The sequence below is a fragment of the Phacochoerus africanus genome, chromosome 2 (genome assembly GCF_016906955.1).
Source record: "Phacochoerus africanus isolate WHEZ1 chromosome 2, ROS_Pafr_v1, whole genome shotgun sequence".
NCBI lineage: Eukaryota > Metazoa > Chordata > Mammalia > Artiodactyla > Suidae > Phacochoerus > Phacochoerus africanus.
In genome coordinates, this window is record NC_062545.1 from 177458831 (window position 1) to 177474557 (window position 15727).

Below are 15727 nucleotides of genomic sequence, written 5' to 3' on the forward strand. Positions count from 1 at the left end.
CTCTTGTTGGTTGCATCATTTACAAATATTTTCTCCCATAGGTTGCCTTTTCATTGTGTTGATGATTTCCTTTGCTATGCAGAAACTTTTTAAGTTTGATTAGATCCCAGTTATTTATTTTTGCTTTTACTTTTTTTGCCTTGGGAGACTGATCCTAGAAAATATTGCTGTGATTTATGTCTGAAAACATTTTGCCTGTATTCTCATCTAGGAGTTTTACAATGTCATGTCTTATATTTAAGTCTTAAAGCTATTTGGAGTTTAGTTTTTTTTGTTTTTGTTTTTTTTTTTGTCTTTTTGCTATCTCTTGGGCTGCTCCTGCGGCATATGGAGGTTCCCAGGCTAGGGGTTGAATCGGAGCTGTAGCCACCGGCCTACGCCAGAGCCACAGCAACGTGGGATCCGAGCCGCGTCTGCAACCTACACCACAGCTCACGGCAACGCCGGATCATTAACCCACTGAGCAAGGGCAGGGACCGAACCTGCAACCTCATGGTTCCTAGTCGGATTCGTTAACCACTGTGCCACGACGGGAACTCCTGGAGTTTAGTTTTTGTATATAGAGAGAGTGTTCTAATTTCATTGATTTACATGTAGCTGTCCAGCTTTCCCAATGTCATTTACTGAAAAGAATGAAAACTTCCCAAACCTAAAGAAGGAAACAGATATCCAGGTTCATGAAGCACAGAGGGTCCCAGACAAGATGAACCCAGTCAGATACACACCAAGAGGTATCATATTTAAAATGGCAGAAGTTTAAGATAAAGAGAAGATTCTAAAGACGGCAAGAGAAAAACAAAAGTGTCAGTTACAAGGAACCCCCATTAGGCCATTGGCTTATTTCTTTGCAGAAACATTGAAGGCCAAAATGGAGTGGCATTATATATTCAAAGCCCTGAAAGGGAAAAACCTGCAACCTAGGATACTCTGCCCAATTTAGATTATTACACAAATAAAAGACATACAGTTGGAGTTCCCATCGTGGCTCAGCAGAAATGAATCTTGCTAGCATTCATGAGGACACAGGTTTGTTCCATGGCCTCACTCATTGGGTTAAGGATCCAGCATTGCCATGAGCTGTGGTGTAGGTCACAGACATGGCTCATATCTGGCATTGCTGTGGCTGTGGCATAGGCTGGCAGCTACATCTCCAATTCGACTCCTATCCTGGGCACCTCCATGTGCCACACTTGTGGCTGTTAAAATTTACAGTTAATTCACAAAAACCAAAAAGAAAGAAACTCAAGCATAATACACAAGAAAGTTATCAAACTACAAAAGAAAAAAGAAATGAACAAAGAACTATAAAATCAACTGGAAAACAAGGCTTAAAATGGCAATAAGTACATGCCTATCAATAATTATTTTAAATATCAGTGGACTAAATGTTCCAACCAAAAGGTACAGAGTGGTAAATTAGATTTTTAAAAAAAAGAAGCCTGCAAGGAGTTCCCATTATGGTGCAGCAGAAACAAATCCAACTAGGAACCATGAGGTTGTGGATTCAATCCCTGGCTTTGCTCAGTGGGTTAAGGATCTGGCGTTGCCATGTGCTGTGGTATAGGACGCAGATGCAGCTTGGATCTGGCATTGCTGTATCCCTGGCCTAGGCTGGCAGCAACTGCTCTGACTAGACCCCTAGCCTGGGAACCTCCATATGCTGTGGGTGCAGCCCTAAAAAAAAAAGAAGCCTGCAAGAGATGCACCTTAGGGTAAAAGACACACACAGATTGAAAATGAGAGGATGGTGAAGTTCCTCTCATGGCTCATTGGAAACAAATCTGACTAGTATCTATGAGAACTCAGGTTTGATCCTAGGCTTGCTCAGTGGGTTAAGGATCTGGCATTGCCATGAGCTGTGGTGTAGTTGTGGTGTAGGTTGCAGATGCAGCTTGGATCCCACCTTGCTGTGACTGTGGTGTAAGCTGGATGTTCCCCTAGGTTGGGAACATCCATATGCTGTGGGTGTGGCCCTAAAAAGACAAGAAAAGGAGGGAATGGAAAAAGATACTTCATGCAAGTGGAAATGACAAGAAAGCAGGGGTGTCAATAAAGACAAAATAAGCTTTAAAACATAGTACATAAGGAGTTCACACTGTGGCACAGTGGGTTAAGGAAAGAGCATTTTCTCTGTGGCAGTGGGTTTGATCCCTAGCCTGTTGCAGTAGGTTAAGGATCTGCGTTGCCACACCTGTTCCATAGGTTGCAGCTGTGGCTCATATTTGATCTTTGGCCTAGAAACTTCCATGTGGTATGTGTGTGGTATGGGTATGGCTAAAAAAAAGTCCAAAAGTAAAACAATGAAGGATATTATATAATTATAAAGGGATCAATTCAAGAAGAGGATGTTACATTTGTTGACTTATATGCACCCACTGTGGGAGCACCTAAATATATAAAACAAATACAACAGACATGAAGGGAGAAATTGACAGGAGTACAATAATAGAGACATTTACACCCCACTGAGATCATTGGACACATCTTACAGACAGAAAGTCAGTAAAGCAACAGAGTTCCTAAATGACACAGTAGACCAGTTGGACTTAATTGATATCTACAGGACATTATATCCACAAAAACCAGAATACACATTCTTGTCAAGTGCACGTGGAACATTCTCTGTGATTGACCATATATTAGGCCACAAAAGAACCCTCAACAAATTTAAAAAGACAGAAATTAATTCAAGCATTTTTTCTGACTACAGTGGTATGATACTAGAAATCAACCACACAAAGAAAAATGGGGAGAAAGGTCACATGAGGACTAAACAACATACTACTAAAAAAAAAGTCAACAATGAAATCAAAGAGGAAGTCAGAAGTTATTTTAAGACAAACAACAGTTAGAAACACAGCCTTACAAAATCTGTGGGATGCAGCAAAAGCAGTTCTAAGAGGGAAGTCTATAGTAATAGAGACTCTCTTTAAGAAACAAGAAAAATCTCAAAATAAGGAACCTAATCTACCACTTAGAAAGAAAAAGAAGAACAAACAAAATCCAAAGTCAGCAGAAGAAAGGGAATAAAGACATACCAGAGAGGAAATATTTTAAATAGAGATCAAAGAAACAATATAAAAGATCAATAAAACTAAGAACTGCTTTTTTAAAAAGATAAACAAAAGTGACATATCTCTAGCCAAGTTTACCAAGGAGAGGACCCAAATAAGCAAAATAAGAAATGAAAGAGGAGGGAGTTCCCGTCGTGGCACAGCAGAAACAAATCCAACTAGGAACCATGAGGTTGCGGGTTTGATCCCTGGCCTTGTTCTGTGAGTTAAGGATCCGGTGTTGCTTTGAGCTGTGGTGTAGGTCACAGAAGTGGCTCAAATCTGGAGTTGCTGTGGCTCTGCCGTAGGCCTGCAGCTACAGCTCCTATTCTATCCCTAGCCTGGGCACCTCCACATGCCTTGTGTGCATCCGTAAAAGGACAAAAAAAAAAAAAAAGAGATATAGCAGTTAATATTGCAGATATCCAAAAAATCATGAGAGAATACTATGAACAGTTATATGCAAACAAATTGGCAACTTAGAATAAATGGTCAAGTTTTTAGAAATACATAGCCTTCCAAAATTGAGTCAAGAAGAAACAGATAATTTGACCAGACTGATCACTAGATGTTAAATAGAAGGGATAATAGAATAAGAATAATTCCTTGCAAACAAAAGCCCAGTACCAGATGGCTTCACTGGGAAATTCTACCAAATATACAAAGAAGAACCTATACCTATCCTTTTCAAACTCTTCAGAAAGGTTGAAGAGAGGGGAATACTCCCAAATTCATACTGTGAAGCCACCATCACCCTGATACCAAAACCAAAAAATGTCATAACAAAATTCAGGCAAATATATTATTAATATAAATGCAAAATTCATCAACAAAATATTAGCAAACTGAATCCAACAATCCATGAATACATGAAACAATCCAACAATACATGAAAAGGATCATACACCATCATCTTGATCATATTGATCAAGTTAGACTCCTTTCAGGGTTTCAAGTATGGTTCAACGTACACAAATCAACCAATGTGATAAACCACATTAACGAAAGAGAAGATGGAAAACCATGTGATCATGTCAATAGATGCAGAAAAAGCATTTGGTAAAATCCAGTATCCATGATAAAAAACACTCACCTACATGAGTGTAGAGGGAACATATCTCAACATTAACAAAAGCTATTTACAAGAAACCCAGAGCCAACATAATACTTAATAGTGAAAAGCTGAAAGCTTTCCCACCAAATTCAGGAACAAGATAAGAATGCCCAGTCTCAGCAGTTCTGTTCAACATAGTATTGGAAATCCTAGCCACAGGACTCAAACAAGAGAAAGAAATAAAAGATAACCCAAATTGAAAGGAAAGAGGTAAAACTGTCACTATTTGTAAATGACATGATACTCTATATAGAGATCTCTAAAGACTCCACACAAAAACTATTAGAACTAGTAAATGAATTCCGCATGTTGATAGGATACAAAATTAATAGACAAGAATCTATTGAATTTACTTACAATAACAATATAATACCAAAAAAAGAAAGTAAAAGAACAGTCTTGTTTAAACTCATGTTGGAAGTTCACTGGTGGCACAGTAAGTTAAGGATCTGGAATTGTCACTGCTGTGACTTGGGCCACTGCTATGGAATGGGGTTGATCCCTGGCCCAGAAACTTCCACATGCCACAGGTGCAGCCAAAAATAAATCAAAAAATAAAATTGAGTAAAAGAAATACCTAGAAATAAACTTTAACCACAGAGGTAAAAGACCTATATGCTAAAGACTATAAAACAGTGATAAAGGAAATTGAAGATAATTTTTTAAAAAATGGAAAAATATCCCATGACCTTGGATTGCAAGAATTAATATTGTTAAAATGGCCATACTACCCAAAGCAAACCATAGATTTAATGTGATCCCAATCAAAATACCTATGACATTTTTCCCAGAACTAAAGCAAATAATACTAAAATTTATATGGAACCACAAAAAACCCAGAATTGCCAAAGCAATCCTGAGGAAAAAGAACAATGCTGGAGGCATAATCCTTCTAGACTTCAGACAATACTATAAAGCTACAGTAATCAAAACAGCATGGTGTTAGCATAAAAACAGATAGCTAGATCAGTGGAAAAGAATAGAGAGCCCAGAAATAAACCCACAAACTATAATCAACTAATCTATGACAAAGGAAGCAAGAGTATACAATTGACAAACCAAGTGTTTTATTTATAAATATTTACTGAGTTAGTAAACATGTCTGAGTAAATTGTGAATTCTTTATATGAATTTTTAGTTTTAAAAGACCATGTTAAAATATTCGAAAATACTATATTAGTATTTTTAAATGTATGTTTTTTTGGTTTCTTTAGGATTTACAGGGTCATCTTCAAATTTCCAGCAAATTTCCAGTTTTGACCTCATATCTACAAATACCTTATCAGAAGATTCAGTTGTAGTTGTTGGAAAAGGTATTTCAAAGTTATTTAGCTTTTTGATTTTATGTTCTTCACACATGAGTGAAGCATATTAATAAAGAATAGAGAAGAGTGTGTTTCAGGTGTTGAATAGAACTTTTAGTTTTCAAAGATTTTTAAATTGAGGAGTTCCCTTGTGGTGCGGTGGGTTAAGGATTTGGCATTTTCACTGCAGTGGCTTACGTTGTTGCTGTGGCTCAGGTTTGATTCCTGGTCTGGCAACTTTGACATGCCATGGACATGGCCGAAAAAAAAAAAAATGTATAATAGAAAGAATTAAAAATGAATACTTAATATCTTATTTCTATCCTCTAACAAAACTAAGGTAAATTTACATCAGTAATTTTCAGAGTGATGTTGTATGACAGCTGCAGTTTAGGTATTTCTAAGACACTTTTAGGATAGTATGGACTGTTTCATCATTGTTTAAATTCCAATAGTGGTCCTTATTCATGGCTTAGTAGTCCATATAAATTGATGTAATTGTATTATCTTCCACACAATGTCTAGACACTTAATTAACATCTCTTGCATACTTTAGGATGGTTGGGAGACCTTTGAACAACTTATTTGCACAAATCCTTTAACACTAGTGTTTTTTTTTCCCCAGCTTTGTTGAGGTAAATTGATGAATAAATCTGTAAGATATTTAAAGTGTACAACATGGTGATTTGATATCCATATATATTGTGAAAGGACTCCCCTATTAAGTTCATTATGCATTCCAGCCAGCTTCTTTTTTAATTAAAAACTGGAATGTGAGGTTAAACATTGAGGGTATACATCTTATTTCTGGTAAATGGAATAAGATGCTTAGAAACCTTTCCTTACTTCTTTGCTTGAGAGTTTCATTAAGTTAATTCAGGCCCTACTCAGAATGGCTCCAACCTACACCTACTTTGTTATTCCTCTATTTGCCTTGTGCCCAACCAGACTAATTTATTCACTCACATATATGCTTTCTAATTGTTCAGCTCTGCTTATGAGCATTCCCATCTCATAGGATGTCCTCCCCTCCTTCCTCATTTATCTATCCTAGTCATTATCTTTCAATTCCAGTTCAAATCCTTGCTCCTTGAAACCATCTTAAACACCTAGATCACACCAACCTTACAAACTCAGCCCTTAAAGAACTTAATGTGGTTCTCACTTTATATTATCATAAAATGGCTTGTGATACCTCTTACCCTGTTAGGGTGTTTATATTGTATGATTATTTAACATGCTTTTCTTATTAACTGTATTGTTTACTTCTTGAGGTCAAGAAGTAAACAATACAGTTGTCTTAAAACTTTGTTGTCTTGAATGACATCACATAAATACTTAATGACTCTTTTGATGGTTGGTTCCTTTCAGGGGTGTTTGGAAGTCCAAATTCAGCACCAGCAGCCTGCAGCCAATCAGTGATATCTTCTGTGGAAAATAGAGATACGTTTTCAATTAAAAGTATTGAACCACCATCAGGGATTTATGGAAGAGCAGTCCAGCAGAGCATTCCATCATATGTTGATGTTGAGAATGAAAAAGATGTAAGGTTATTTGCTAATTATTAGGCTAAATTTAAGCCTATCATACATCATTGTTTGTGTATATCAGATTTGGGGTGTGAAAATGTTTTGATTAAAATTTTTTAAATCTCAGTGTAATTGAAATTTGTGATTTTTTAATCATTTAAATGATAAATTATAAACCTTTTCCTCCAAATATGTTTTTATTCTGGTGTAAAGTATTTAGCATACTTTATTTATTTATTTATTTATCTGTCTTTCGTCCTTTTAGGGCCGTACCCGTGGCATATGGAGGTTCCCAGGCTAGGAATCGAATCAGAGCTGTAGCTGCCAGCCACAGCAACATCAGATCTGAGCCACATCTGCAACCTACATCACAGCTCACAGCAACGCCAGATCCTTAACCCACTGAGTGAAGCCAGGGATCGAACCCTCAACCTCATGGTTACTAGTCAGATTTGTTTCCGCTGCGCCACAACAGGAACTCCTAGCATACTTTATACTCTACATGTACTCCGTGTGTATGTGTGTATGTGTGTGCAACAATTTTCTAGGAAATACTCAAGGATTAACAAACTAGTTAATCTTCAGGTACAAATTTAGTTGGAGATTAGCACTATGTAATTATACTCAGTTTTAGAATTTTTGCAATAAGGACTAAGAAGTGTATAGTTTATTTTGTATGGTTTACAGTTGTCTGAAATGAAGTATTTTTTAAATGTCAGAATCCCTGAAAAGTTTCAGGTATTTCAACTTTTTCATGCAGATTAAAGTTTCTATTTCAAAATCTACTTATGACAAGATGAGACAAAAGAGAAAAGAGGAAAAAGAACTTTTTGACATTAAAGATTGTGAAAAGAAGGAACAGAATCACTGGGAACAAATGAAGCATACAGGAACTGAGAAAATAGTGTCTGAAAGTAAGTGGAATTGAATGTTTAGTGTGTTTTCTTTTTTAACTAGTGATATTTTAAAACTAGTGTACTATGGTTTAAGTGAGGGTGACATGACTAATATGTTGAACTGAAACACGAATTTGCAAGATCCAGTAGCAACTATTTTTTTTGTGTGTGTGTGTGTGTCTTTTTTAGGGCTGCATCTGCCACATATGGAGGTTCCAAGGCTAGGGGTCAAATCGGAGCTACAGCTGCCAGCCTATACCATAGCTCACAGCAATGCCGCATCCTTAACCCACTGAGAAGGTCAGGGATCGAACCTGCATCCTCAAGGTTGCTAGTCACGTTCATTAACTGCTGAGCTGTGATGGGAACCCCTCCACATCTATTATAACAAATATTTTTTCTCATAAAAAGGAAGTTGATTGTTTTTCTCCTTTCTGGACTTAAATATTTGAGGGAATGAGGTGGGAAAATAAAGAGTAATGTTACAAATGCTTATTAAAGCTGAAGAGACCACATGTGGTTCAATGCATCTGTGATAGAAAGAACGTTAACCCAGCAGGAGTCAGTAAACAGACCTAGCTTCTTTAGTATTAGTTCTGCCTTCTAATTAGCTTTGTGACCTGAAAACAGCTTTCTATTTTCTGGCCATATAAATATCTAAATTTTCTCAAAGGCTCAGATAGCTCAAAGATCTCATCCTTGCTTCCTGGAAATATTCCTGTTTCACTGAAGCGTGAAATGTGAAGGTGGTTTATTAGATCAAGATTTAAAAAGTCACTGCATTTATTATCATTTGGGCAGCCTGTCATTGAGTACTTAATAGTTTCTATACCTGGTCAAGAGTAAGCTCCATGGAGTTCCTACTGAGGCACAACCAGATCGGTGGCATCTTGGAAGCTTGGGACGTGGGTTCAGTCCCCAGCCCAACATAGTGGGTTAAGAACCTGGCATTGCCATAGCTGCAACTAGGTTGCTACTGTGGCTTGGATCTGATCCCTGACCCAGGGACTCCATATGCTGCAGGGTGGCCAAAAACAAAAAAGAGAAAAAAAAGAAAGAAAAAAAAAAAGCTCCATGTTTCCTGCACTGTTTTTATTTTTTAGCTTATTTACTTATTTATTTTGAGGAGGGGAACCTCGCAGCTTGTGGAGGTTCCCAGGCTAGGGGTCGAATTGGAGCTGCAGCTGCCAGCCTACACCACAGCCACAGCAATGTGGGATGTGAGCCTCTTCTGAGACCTATACCACAGCTCACAGCAACGCCAGATCCTTAACCCACTGAGCAAGGCCAGGGATCGGACCTGCGTCCTCATGGATATTAGTCAGGTTCATTAACCACTGAGCCACAGCAGGAACTCCTCCTGTGCTGGGTTTTTTTGGTGATTTTTTTTGTTTTTTTCTAGGGCCATACCTTCGGCATATGGAGGTTCCCAGGCTAGGGGTCTAATCAGAGTGTAGCTGAGGCCTGTGCCAGAGCCACAGCAACACTGGATCCAAGCCTCGTCTGTGACCTACACCACAGCTCATGGCAACGCCAGATCCTTAACCCACTGATTGAGACCAGGAATCGAACCCACAACCTCATGGTTCCTAGTCGGATTCGTTAACCATTGAGCCACTATGGGAACTCCTCCTGTGCTGTTTTTAAAAATATTGACTAGGAGGGGGCTTTTTTGTGTTTTTTGTTTGTTTTTTTAATTTTATGGCCATACTAGTGGCATATGACAGTTTGCAGGCCAAGAGTTTAATCTGAACCACAGCTGCAACCTTCTGAGCGCTGTGGCAGTGCTGGATCATTTATAACCCACTGCACTGGGCCACGGATTGAATGCATACCTCTGCAGTGACCTGAGCCACTGCAGTCAGATTCTTAACCCATTGCACCATGGTTAAGAATAGGGAGTTCCCGTCGTGGCGCAGTGGTTAACGAATCCGACTAGGAACCATGAGGTTGTGGGTTCGGACCCTGCCCTTGCTCAGTGGGTTAATGATCCGGCGTTGCCGTGAGCTGTGGTGTAGGTTGCAGACGCGGCTCGGATCCCGCGTTGCTGTGGCTCTGGCGTAGGCCGGTGGCTACAGCTCCGATTCAACCCCTAGCCTGGGAACCTCCATATGCCGCGGGAGCGGCCCAAGAAATAGCAACAACAACAACAAAAAAGACAAAAGACAAAAAAAAAAAAGAATAGTAACTTAGGTTTTAGGTATAGTGGCAACAAGGAAAAAAATCAGAGGTTGAAATGAGAAAATTATGTGAACTATGATAAATATTAAAAATTACTGCTGGAGTTCCCTTGTGATACAATGGGTTAAGGATCTGGCATTGTCACTGCTGTGGGTCAGGTCACTGCTATGCCATGGTTTGATCCCTGACCCAGAAACTTCCATATGCTGCAGGCATGGCCAAAAGAAACCTGCTTACTTTTGTTTACTTATTGTTTCTGAGGATTAAACTGTGTGAAGTATAATAAGCATTCTTAAATTTATGTTCGGTCTGAAGTTTGGGTGTTGACTAAAAACCCATGAAGTATAGAAAAAAAATAAATATGTAAATGTGACCTTGGGTGGCATACTTAACCTCTCCCAAAAATGAATATAAAAGAGAATTGAACTAGATGAATAGTGACAGTTATCCCTAGCTTGTATTTCTTTTATAGTGCAAGAAATATAGGAAACTTTTTAAAAATCCTCAGGAGATCCTGTTGTGGCTCAGCGGGTTACAAACCCCACTCGTATCCATGAGAATGCACGTTCAATCCCTGGCCCTGCTCAGTGGTTAAGGATCCGGTATTGCTGTGAGCTGTGGTGTAGATCACAGACGTGGCTTGGATTCTGCGTTGCTGTGGCTGTGGCGCAGGCCGGCAGCTGCAGCTCTCATTGGACCCCTAGTCTGGGAATTTCCATATGCTGTAGGTGTGGACCTAAAAAAAAAGAAAGAAATGCTGTTTCCTGAAAATTATTAATAATTGTTGAGAGTTTACCTGATAAGAGATGTTGGCCTGTAAAATTACTGGTATATCCCTAAGTATCAGTTAAGTTTTGATATATATGATGTTTAAGCTTGTTTTTAGCATTTTTAAATAATTTTAACAATTATGTTATTAATGTTATAAAATGTTATAAATGTTATAAAATCTAGGAGGAGGAAAACCTACAAAAGTCAGTAATTAACAGTAGGAATAACAATATAAATAGTAGCAAATAATACAAATAGTAACAAGTCATAAATTTTTCTATATTCATTTTTGCTAGACATCAACTAATTTTGTGATTTTTGCCTATAATATAGGCTTTACAAATTTTATTTCTACAAAATATAAGGAGAATGCTTCCTTGAAGTCACCCTTACATTATTGAAACAGAAAAATATGCTTGCAAGATAAATACAAAAAGTGAGAGGAAGCTTTTAGAAACTATTTTAACAATTTGATGTTGTCACAACACTTTTATTGTATTTTAGAAAAGTATCAGTCTACAAAAGTGGAAGTTTAAAAAAGAATGGAGTTCCCTGGTGGCTCAGCATATGAAGGATCTGGCATTGTCACTGCTGTGGCTTGGGTTCGATCCCTGGCTGGGGAGCTTCCACAAGCTCCAGGTGTGGCCAAAATAAAATAAAAATGTTTTTAAAGTGTAAAAACCTTAGAAGTTCCCTTTGTGGCTCAGTGGTTAACGAACCTAACTAGGAACCATTAGGATGCTGGTTTGATCCCTGCTCCCTCAAAATAAGGATCTGGCATTGCCATGAACTGTGGTGTAGGTTGAAGCCGAGGCTTGGATCCTGAGTTGCTGTGGCTATGGTGTAGGCCGGCAGCTGTAGCTCCAATTTGACCCCTAGCCTGGGAACTCCCACATGCCATAGGTGCGGTCCTAAAAAAAAAAAAAATTTTTTTTAATGTAAAAACCTTAGTTCGTGCAGCACTGCTTTAAATTGATATTCTGTACACTTCCTTCTCCAGAGTAATATTTGGGGGGGGGGGTTCTCACACTTTTTAAGGTGAAAACAGTAGAAATATTGGTATAATCCCAAGGTTGATAATTTGAAATTTATCAGTGTCCCTTCCTAGTGAGTTATTCTCCCATGAGAATGAGGGTGGAGTTGATGTAGAGAGGGAATCCTTAAAACTTTAGCATCAGTTTCTTCACCTCTAATGTAGGAAAATAATAACCATCACATAGTATTATTGAATGATGGTTAATAGTGCTATTTTGTATTTGCTGTTGTTTCTGGCTTGTGAAATTTCAAGGCTGAAGGGTTTTTTGTTGTTGTTTTTGTTTGGTTTTTTGCTTTTTAGGGCTGCACCCAAGGCATATGGAGGTTCCCAGGCTAGGGGTCCAGTCCAAGCTACAGCTGCTGGCTATACCACAGCTCACAGCAACACCGGATCCGTAACCCACTGAGCGAGGCCAGGGACCGAGCCCCTCAACCTCATGGTTCCTGTTCAGATTTGTTTCCACTGCACCACGATGGGTACTCTGAAGGATTTTTTTTAATACACATCAGTCTTACATAGGATACCTAGTGAGGATGCATCTGAATTACCAAAAAAAGAAAAATAATGAAGTCTATAATATTCTTTGTCACAGAGATTTTCTTCAAATATGATTTGCTCTAACAAAAACTGGTTCTAATTTATCACTACAGTAATCTAAAATACTATATTTCTCTTTTTACATGTCTCTTCTTATATTATATATGGTAAGTTTCTTTAAAGCAGGAATTCTGACTTAGATTTTTTTATATAAAATTGAGGGTGATAGTGGACCTAGATGTAAATCCAGCCTTTACTGCTTATTAACATTGAGACCTTGAACACATTTCTTAGCCTTTGTAAAATTCAATTATTTACTCATCTGTGAAATAAAGATAGGGAGACTATCTATCTCAGCTTTGTTGAGAGAATTAAATGTGAAGTTTGTAAAGCATTATCACAGCACATGACACAAAATATTTAGTAAATGTTAACTAATATCATTAATACTTTTCTTGCCTTTGGATTTGAATTGCATCCAAATATGTAATCAGTATACAACATCAAGTGAAAAATTTCTTATATTTGTATCTTGTGTTTCTTCTAATGTTTTCTTGCAAATAGCATAGTTGATACATTTATTATAGTTATTTTCTTCTGCTTAATATTACCTTTTAAAATACCTCTTGGGAGTTCCCATTGTGGCTCAGCAGTAATGGAACCCAACTAGTATCCATGAGGTTCAATTCCTGGCCTTGCTCAGTGGGTTAAGGAGCCAGCGTTGCCATGAGCTGTGGTATAGGTCGCAGACGTGGCTTGGATCCTGCATTGCTGTGGCTGTGGTATAGGCCGGCAGCTATAGCTCCAATTCAACCTCTAGCCTGGGAACCTTCATATGCCGTGGGTGCAGTCCTAAAAAGCAAAAAAAAAAAAAAAAAAAAAAAAAAAAGCTAGGCTTTGTTCCATGACACATGGACTGAAAAACCACATATATTTATTTATGTTAAATGTAACTTAATAATTTTGTATATGAAAAAAGTTTTAAATAGCTTTGGTATCCAGGTATTACAATTTTCTTGAAGACTAAACTCATAGATGATGGTTTCTGTGAGAAATATTCATAGAATCTGTGATCCGGATATTATTTGTATCCCTTCATATCAGAGTTATATCATTCTTTATTTAGTATGTTTCTTGGTTTTAGATGAAGCATCTCCTGGTGCCATTCCACAGTATAAAGAAAGGATGCCATCCGTCACACATAGTCCAGAAATAATGGATTCATCAGAACTACGGCCGTTTTCCAAACCAGAAGTAGCACTGATAGAAGCTCTGAGGCTTTTAGCTGATGAGGATTGGTGAGTTCACCATCCTTAACTTAAAACTAAGCTGAGTTCCAAAAGTTTTATGAAAAAAAATTTTTAGAAACCTTGAAACATTTCCTCTGAAAATAGTCTTAGAAATTATTCTTTTAGTTCTGAGGCAATCTGAGTTCTTTTCATCTTATTAATGTAGCTGAACTCTGGTCTTAATATTACCAGTTATATACCACAAGGATATATGTTAGCTTTATTTTGTATTATGCAAATCTATTGGTATTAAATATAAATCTCATTGTTTCCTTAAGAGTTTCTCTGAAACATATCCTAAAACAATCCTGAAAATGTTTACCTATTGGTACCACAGCTGCAGCAGCCACACTGTCAGCGCAGCCAATAACTCAAGGGAAACAAAGACAGTGCCATTCCACTTGCTTCAACTGGAACATCTATTGGCTGCCCTTGTCCCATTTCCTCCCCTATTCCTCAGTCTCTCTCTCCATCCCCATCAGTTTTGCATCTTTACTAGGTTATATTCATCAACATAAAAATGTCCTATAGTATTTCCTATTTTTTAAAAACTTTCCTAAACCGCCAATCTTTACATTTCTTTTCTTTCCCCTTTTTAGCAAAAGACCTCAAAAAGCCTAATTCTTTGTGTCTACTTTTTCACCTCACATCTCTGCTTAGCCTTCTTTAATTGGCTTTCAATCCTCCCCACCATGACTGCCACTTTACTAAAACTGCACTAGTCATTTTTGCAGTTTGGGTATCTTTTAGCAGATTTTGCTAAATCTACACTGGTCAGTTATGTGTCTTCCTTGTACTTAGCCTCCCGACATCATTTGACACAATTGACACTCTGATACCCTTTTTTTTCATTTCACCTTAGACAAATCAGAGACTCTTGGTTCTGTTCCTGCTTCATTACTTAATGGTTCCTTCTTTTCTGTTTGATTTCAAAATTGAGTGTTCCAGACTTTAATCACTGGTATTCTCTATCTGCATTCATTCCATAGATCTGGGCTGGCAGTCTTTCCTGAAAAGAGCCAGATAGTAAAAATTTTAGGCTTTGCAATCCACATGTCTCTGTTGCAGCTACTCAACTGTGCTGTTGTAGTACAAAACAGCCTTAGTATGAAAACAAATGAGCATGGCTATGTTTCAATAAACTTTACTTATAAAAATTTTACTTACAAATGAAAACTCTGGTAGGGCCAGATATGGTCTATGAGCCATGGATTGTAAACTCCTTTCTTAAATGATCATTCAGTTCTGTAGCTTTAAATTTCATCCATATTCTCATAAATGTGTATCTGAATCTCTGGTATCTTCTTGAGCTCTAGACCTATAATCTAACTGTGTACTCGATACTTCCACTTGGATGCCAATAGACATCTTAAATTTAACATGTCTAAAATAGAACTCTTGAACTCCTACTTCTTGCCAAAGTGGGTATCAGGCATTAGATCTGCTATCACATCTGAAAGAACTGAAGAAATCATACAAAATATATGAAACAGTGGTTTTCAGAATATTGTTCATCAGGCAATGAAAGACAGTGATCCCTGAGAAACAAGCAAGGTGAGCCCTACAGCTGCCCCTGCTTTATACCTACAAAGTCTCTGAGTCACAGCTCAGGGAGGGGAAAACCACGTAGATAGCAGCAGAGATGGAGGTAGAGCTGGAAGTCTGGAGGCCAAGATAGCTAGAATTTGCAGAGCAGAATGCCGGAGGAGGATGTGGCTTCTTAACTCTAGGAACCTTGAGAGGATTTATTTTCAAATGTTTAGCTGAGTACAGGTCAGGGCATGCGTGTAAAGCCAGAGCAAGGACCACTCATTGAAGTTACAAAGAATAATCCCTGGAGCACATACAAGGCCAAGAATACCTTCTCTTCCCACCAGGAGAGTGGAAAATCTTATAATTCACCTAGCATTAGGTAGAATACTCAGAAGAGTTTCGCTTCATCTATGGAATGAATAAGCCTTAGGCTAAAGACAGTTTTGGTTCCTCCAAACAAAGCTTAAAAACAAGTCTGACAGGA

The 15727-nt window shown here is 38.0% G+C and overlaps 1 protein-coding gene across 4 annotated transcripts in view; it reads left to right on the forward strand.

Moving 5' to 3' along the window:
• Positions 1-15727, forward strand: part of TOGARAM1 (TOG array regulator of axonemal microtubules 1) — a 75852-nt gene that overhangs the window by 39764 nt on the left and 20361 nt on the right. For all 4 annotated transcript variants that reach the window (XR_007133168.1, XM_047767241.1, XM_047767242.1 and 1 more), the window contains 4 exons: positions 5382-5480; positions 6843-7015; positions 7761-7914; positions 13566-13719. Coding sequence is in view for 3 of the 4 variants with exons in the window: in XM_047767241.1 (XP_047623197.1) it covers positions 5382-5480; positions 6843-7015; positions 7761-7914; positions 13566-13719 (580 nt within the window). In the remaining variant the exon portion in view is untranslated. The remainder of the gene's footprint in view (positions 1-5381; positions 5481-6842; positions 7016-7760; positions 7915-13565; positions 13720-15727) is intronic.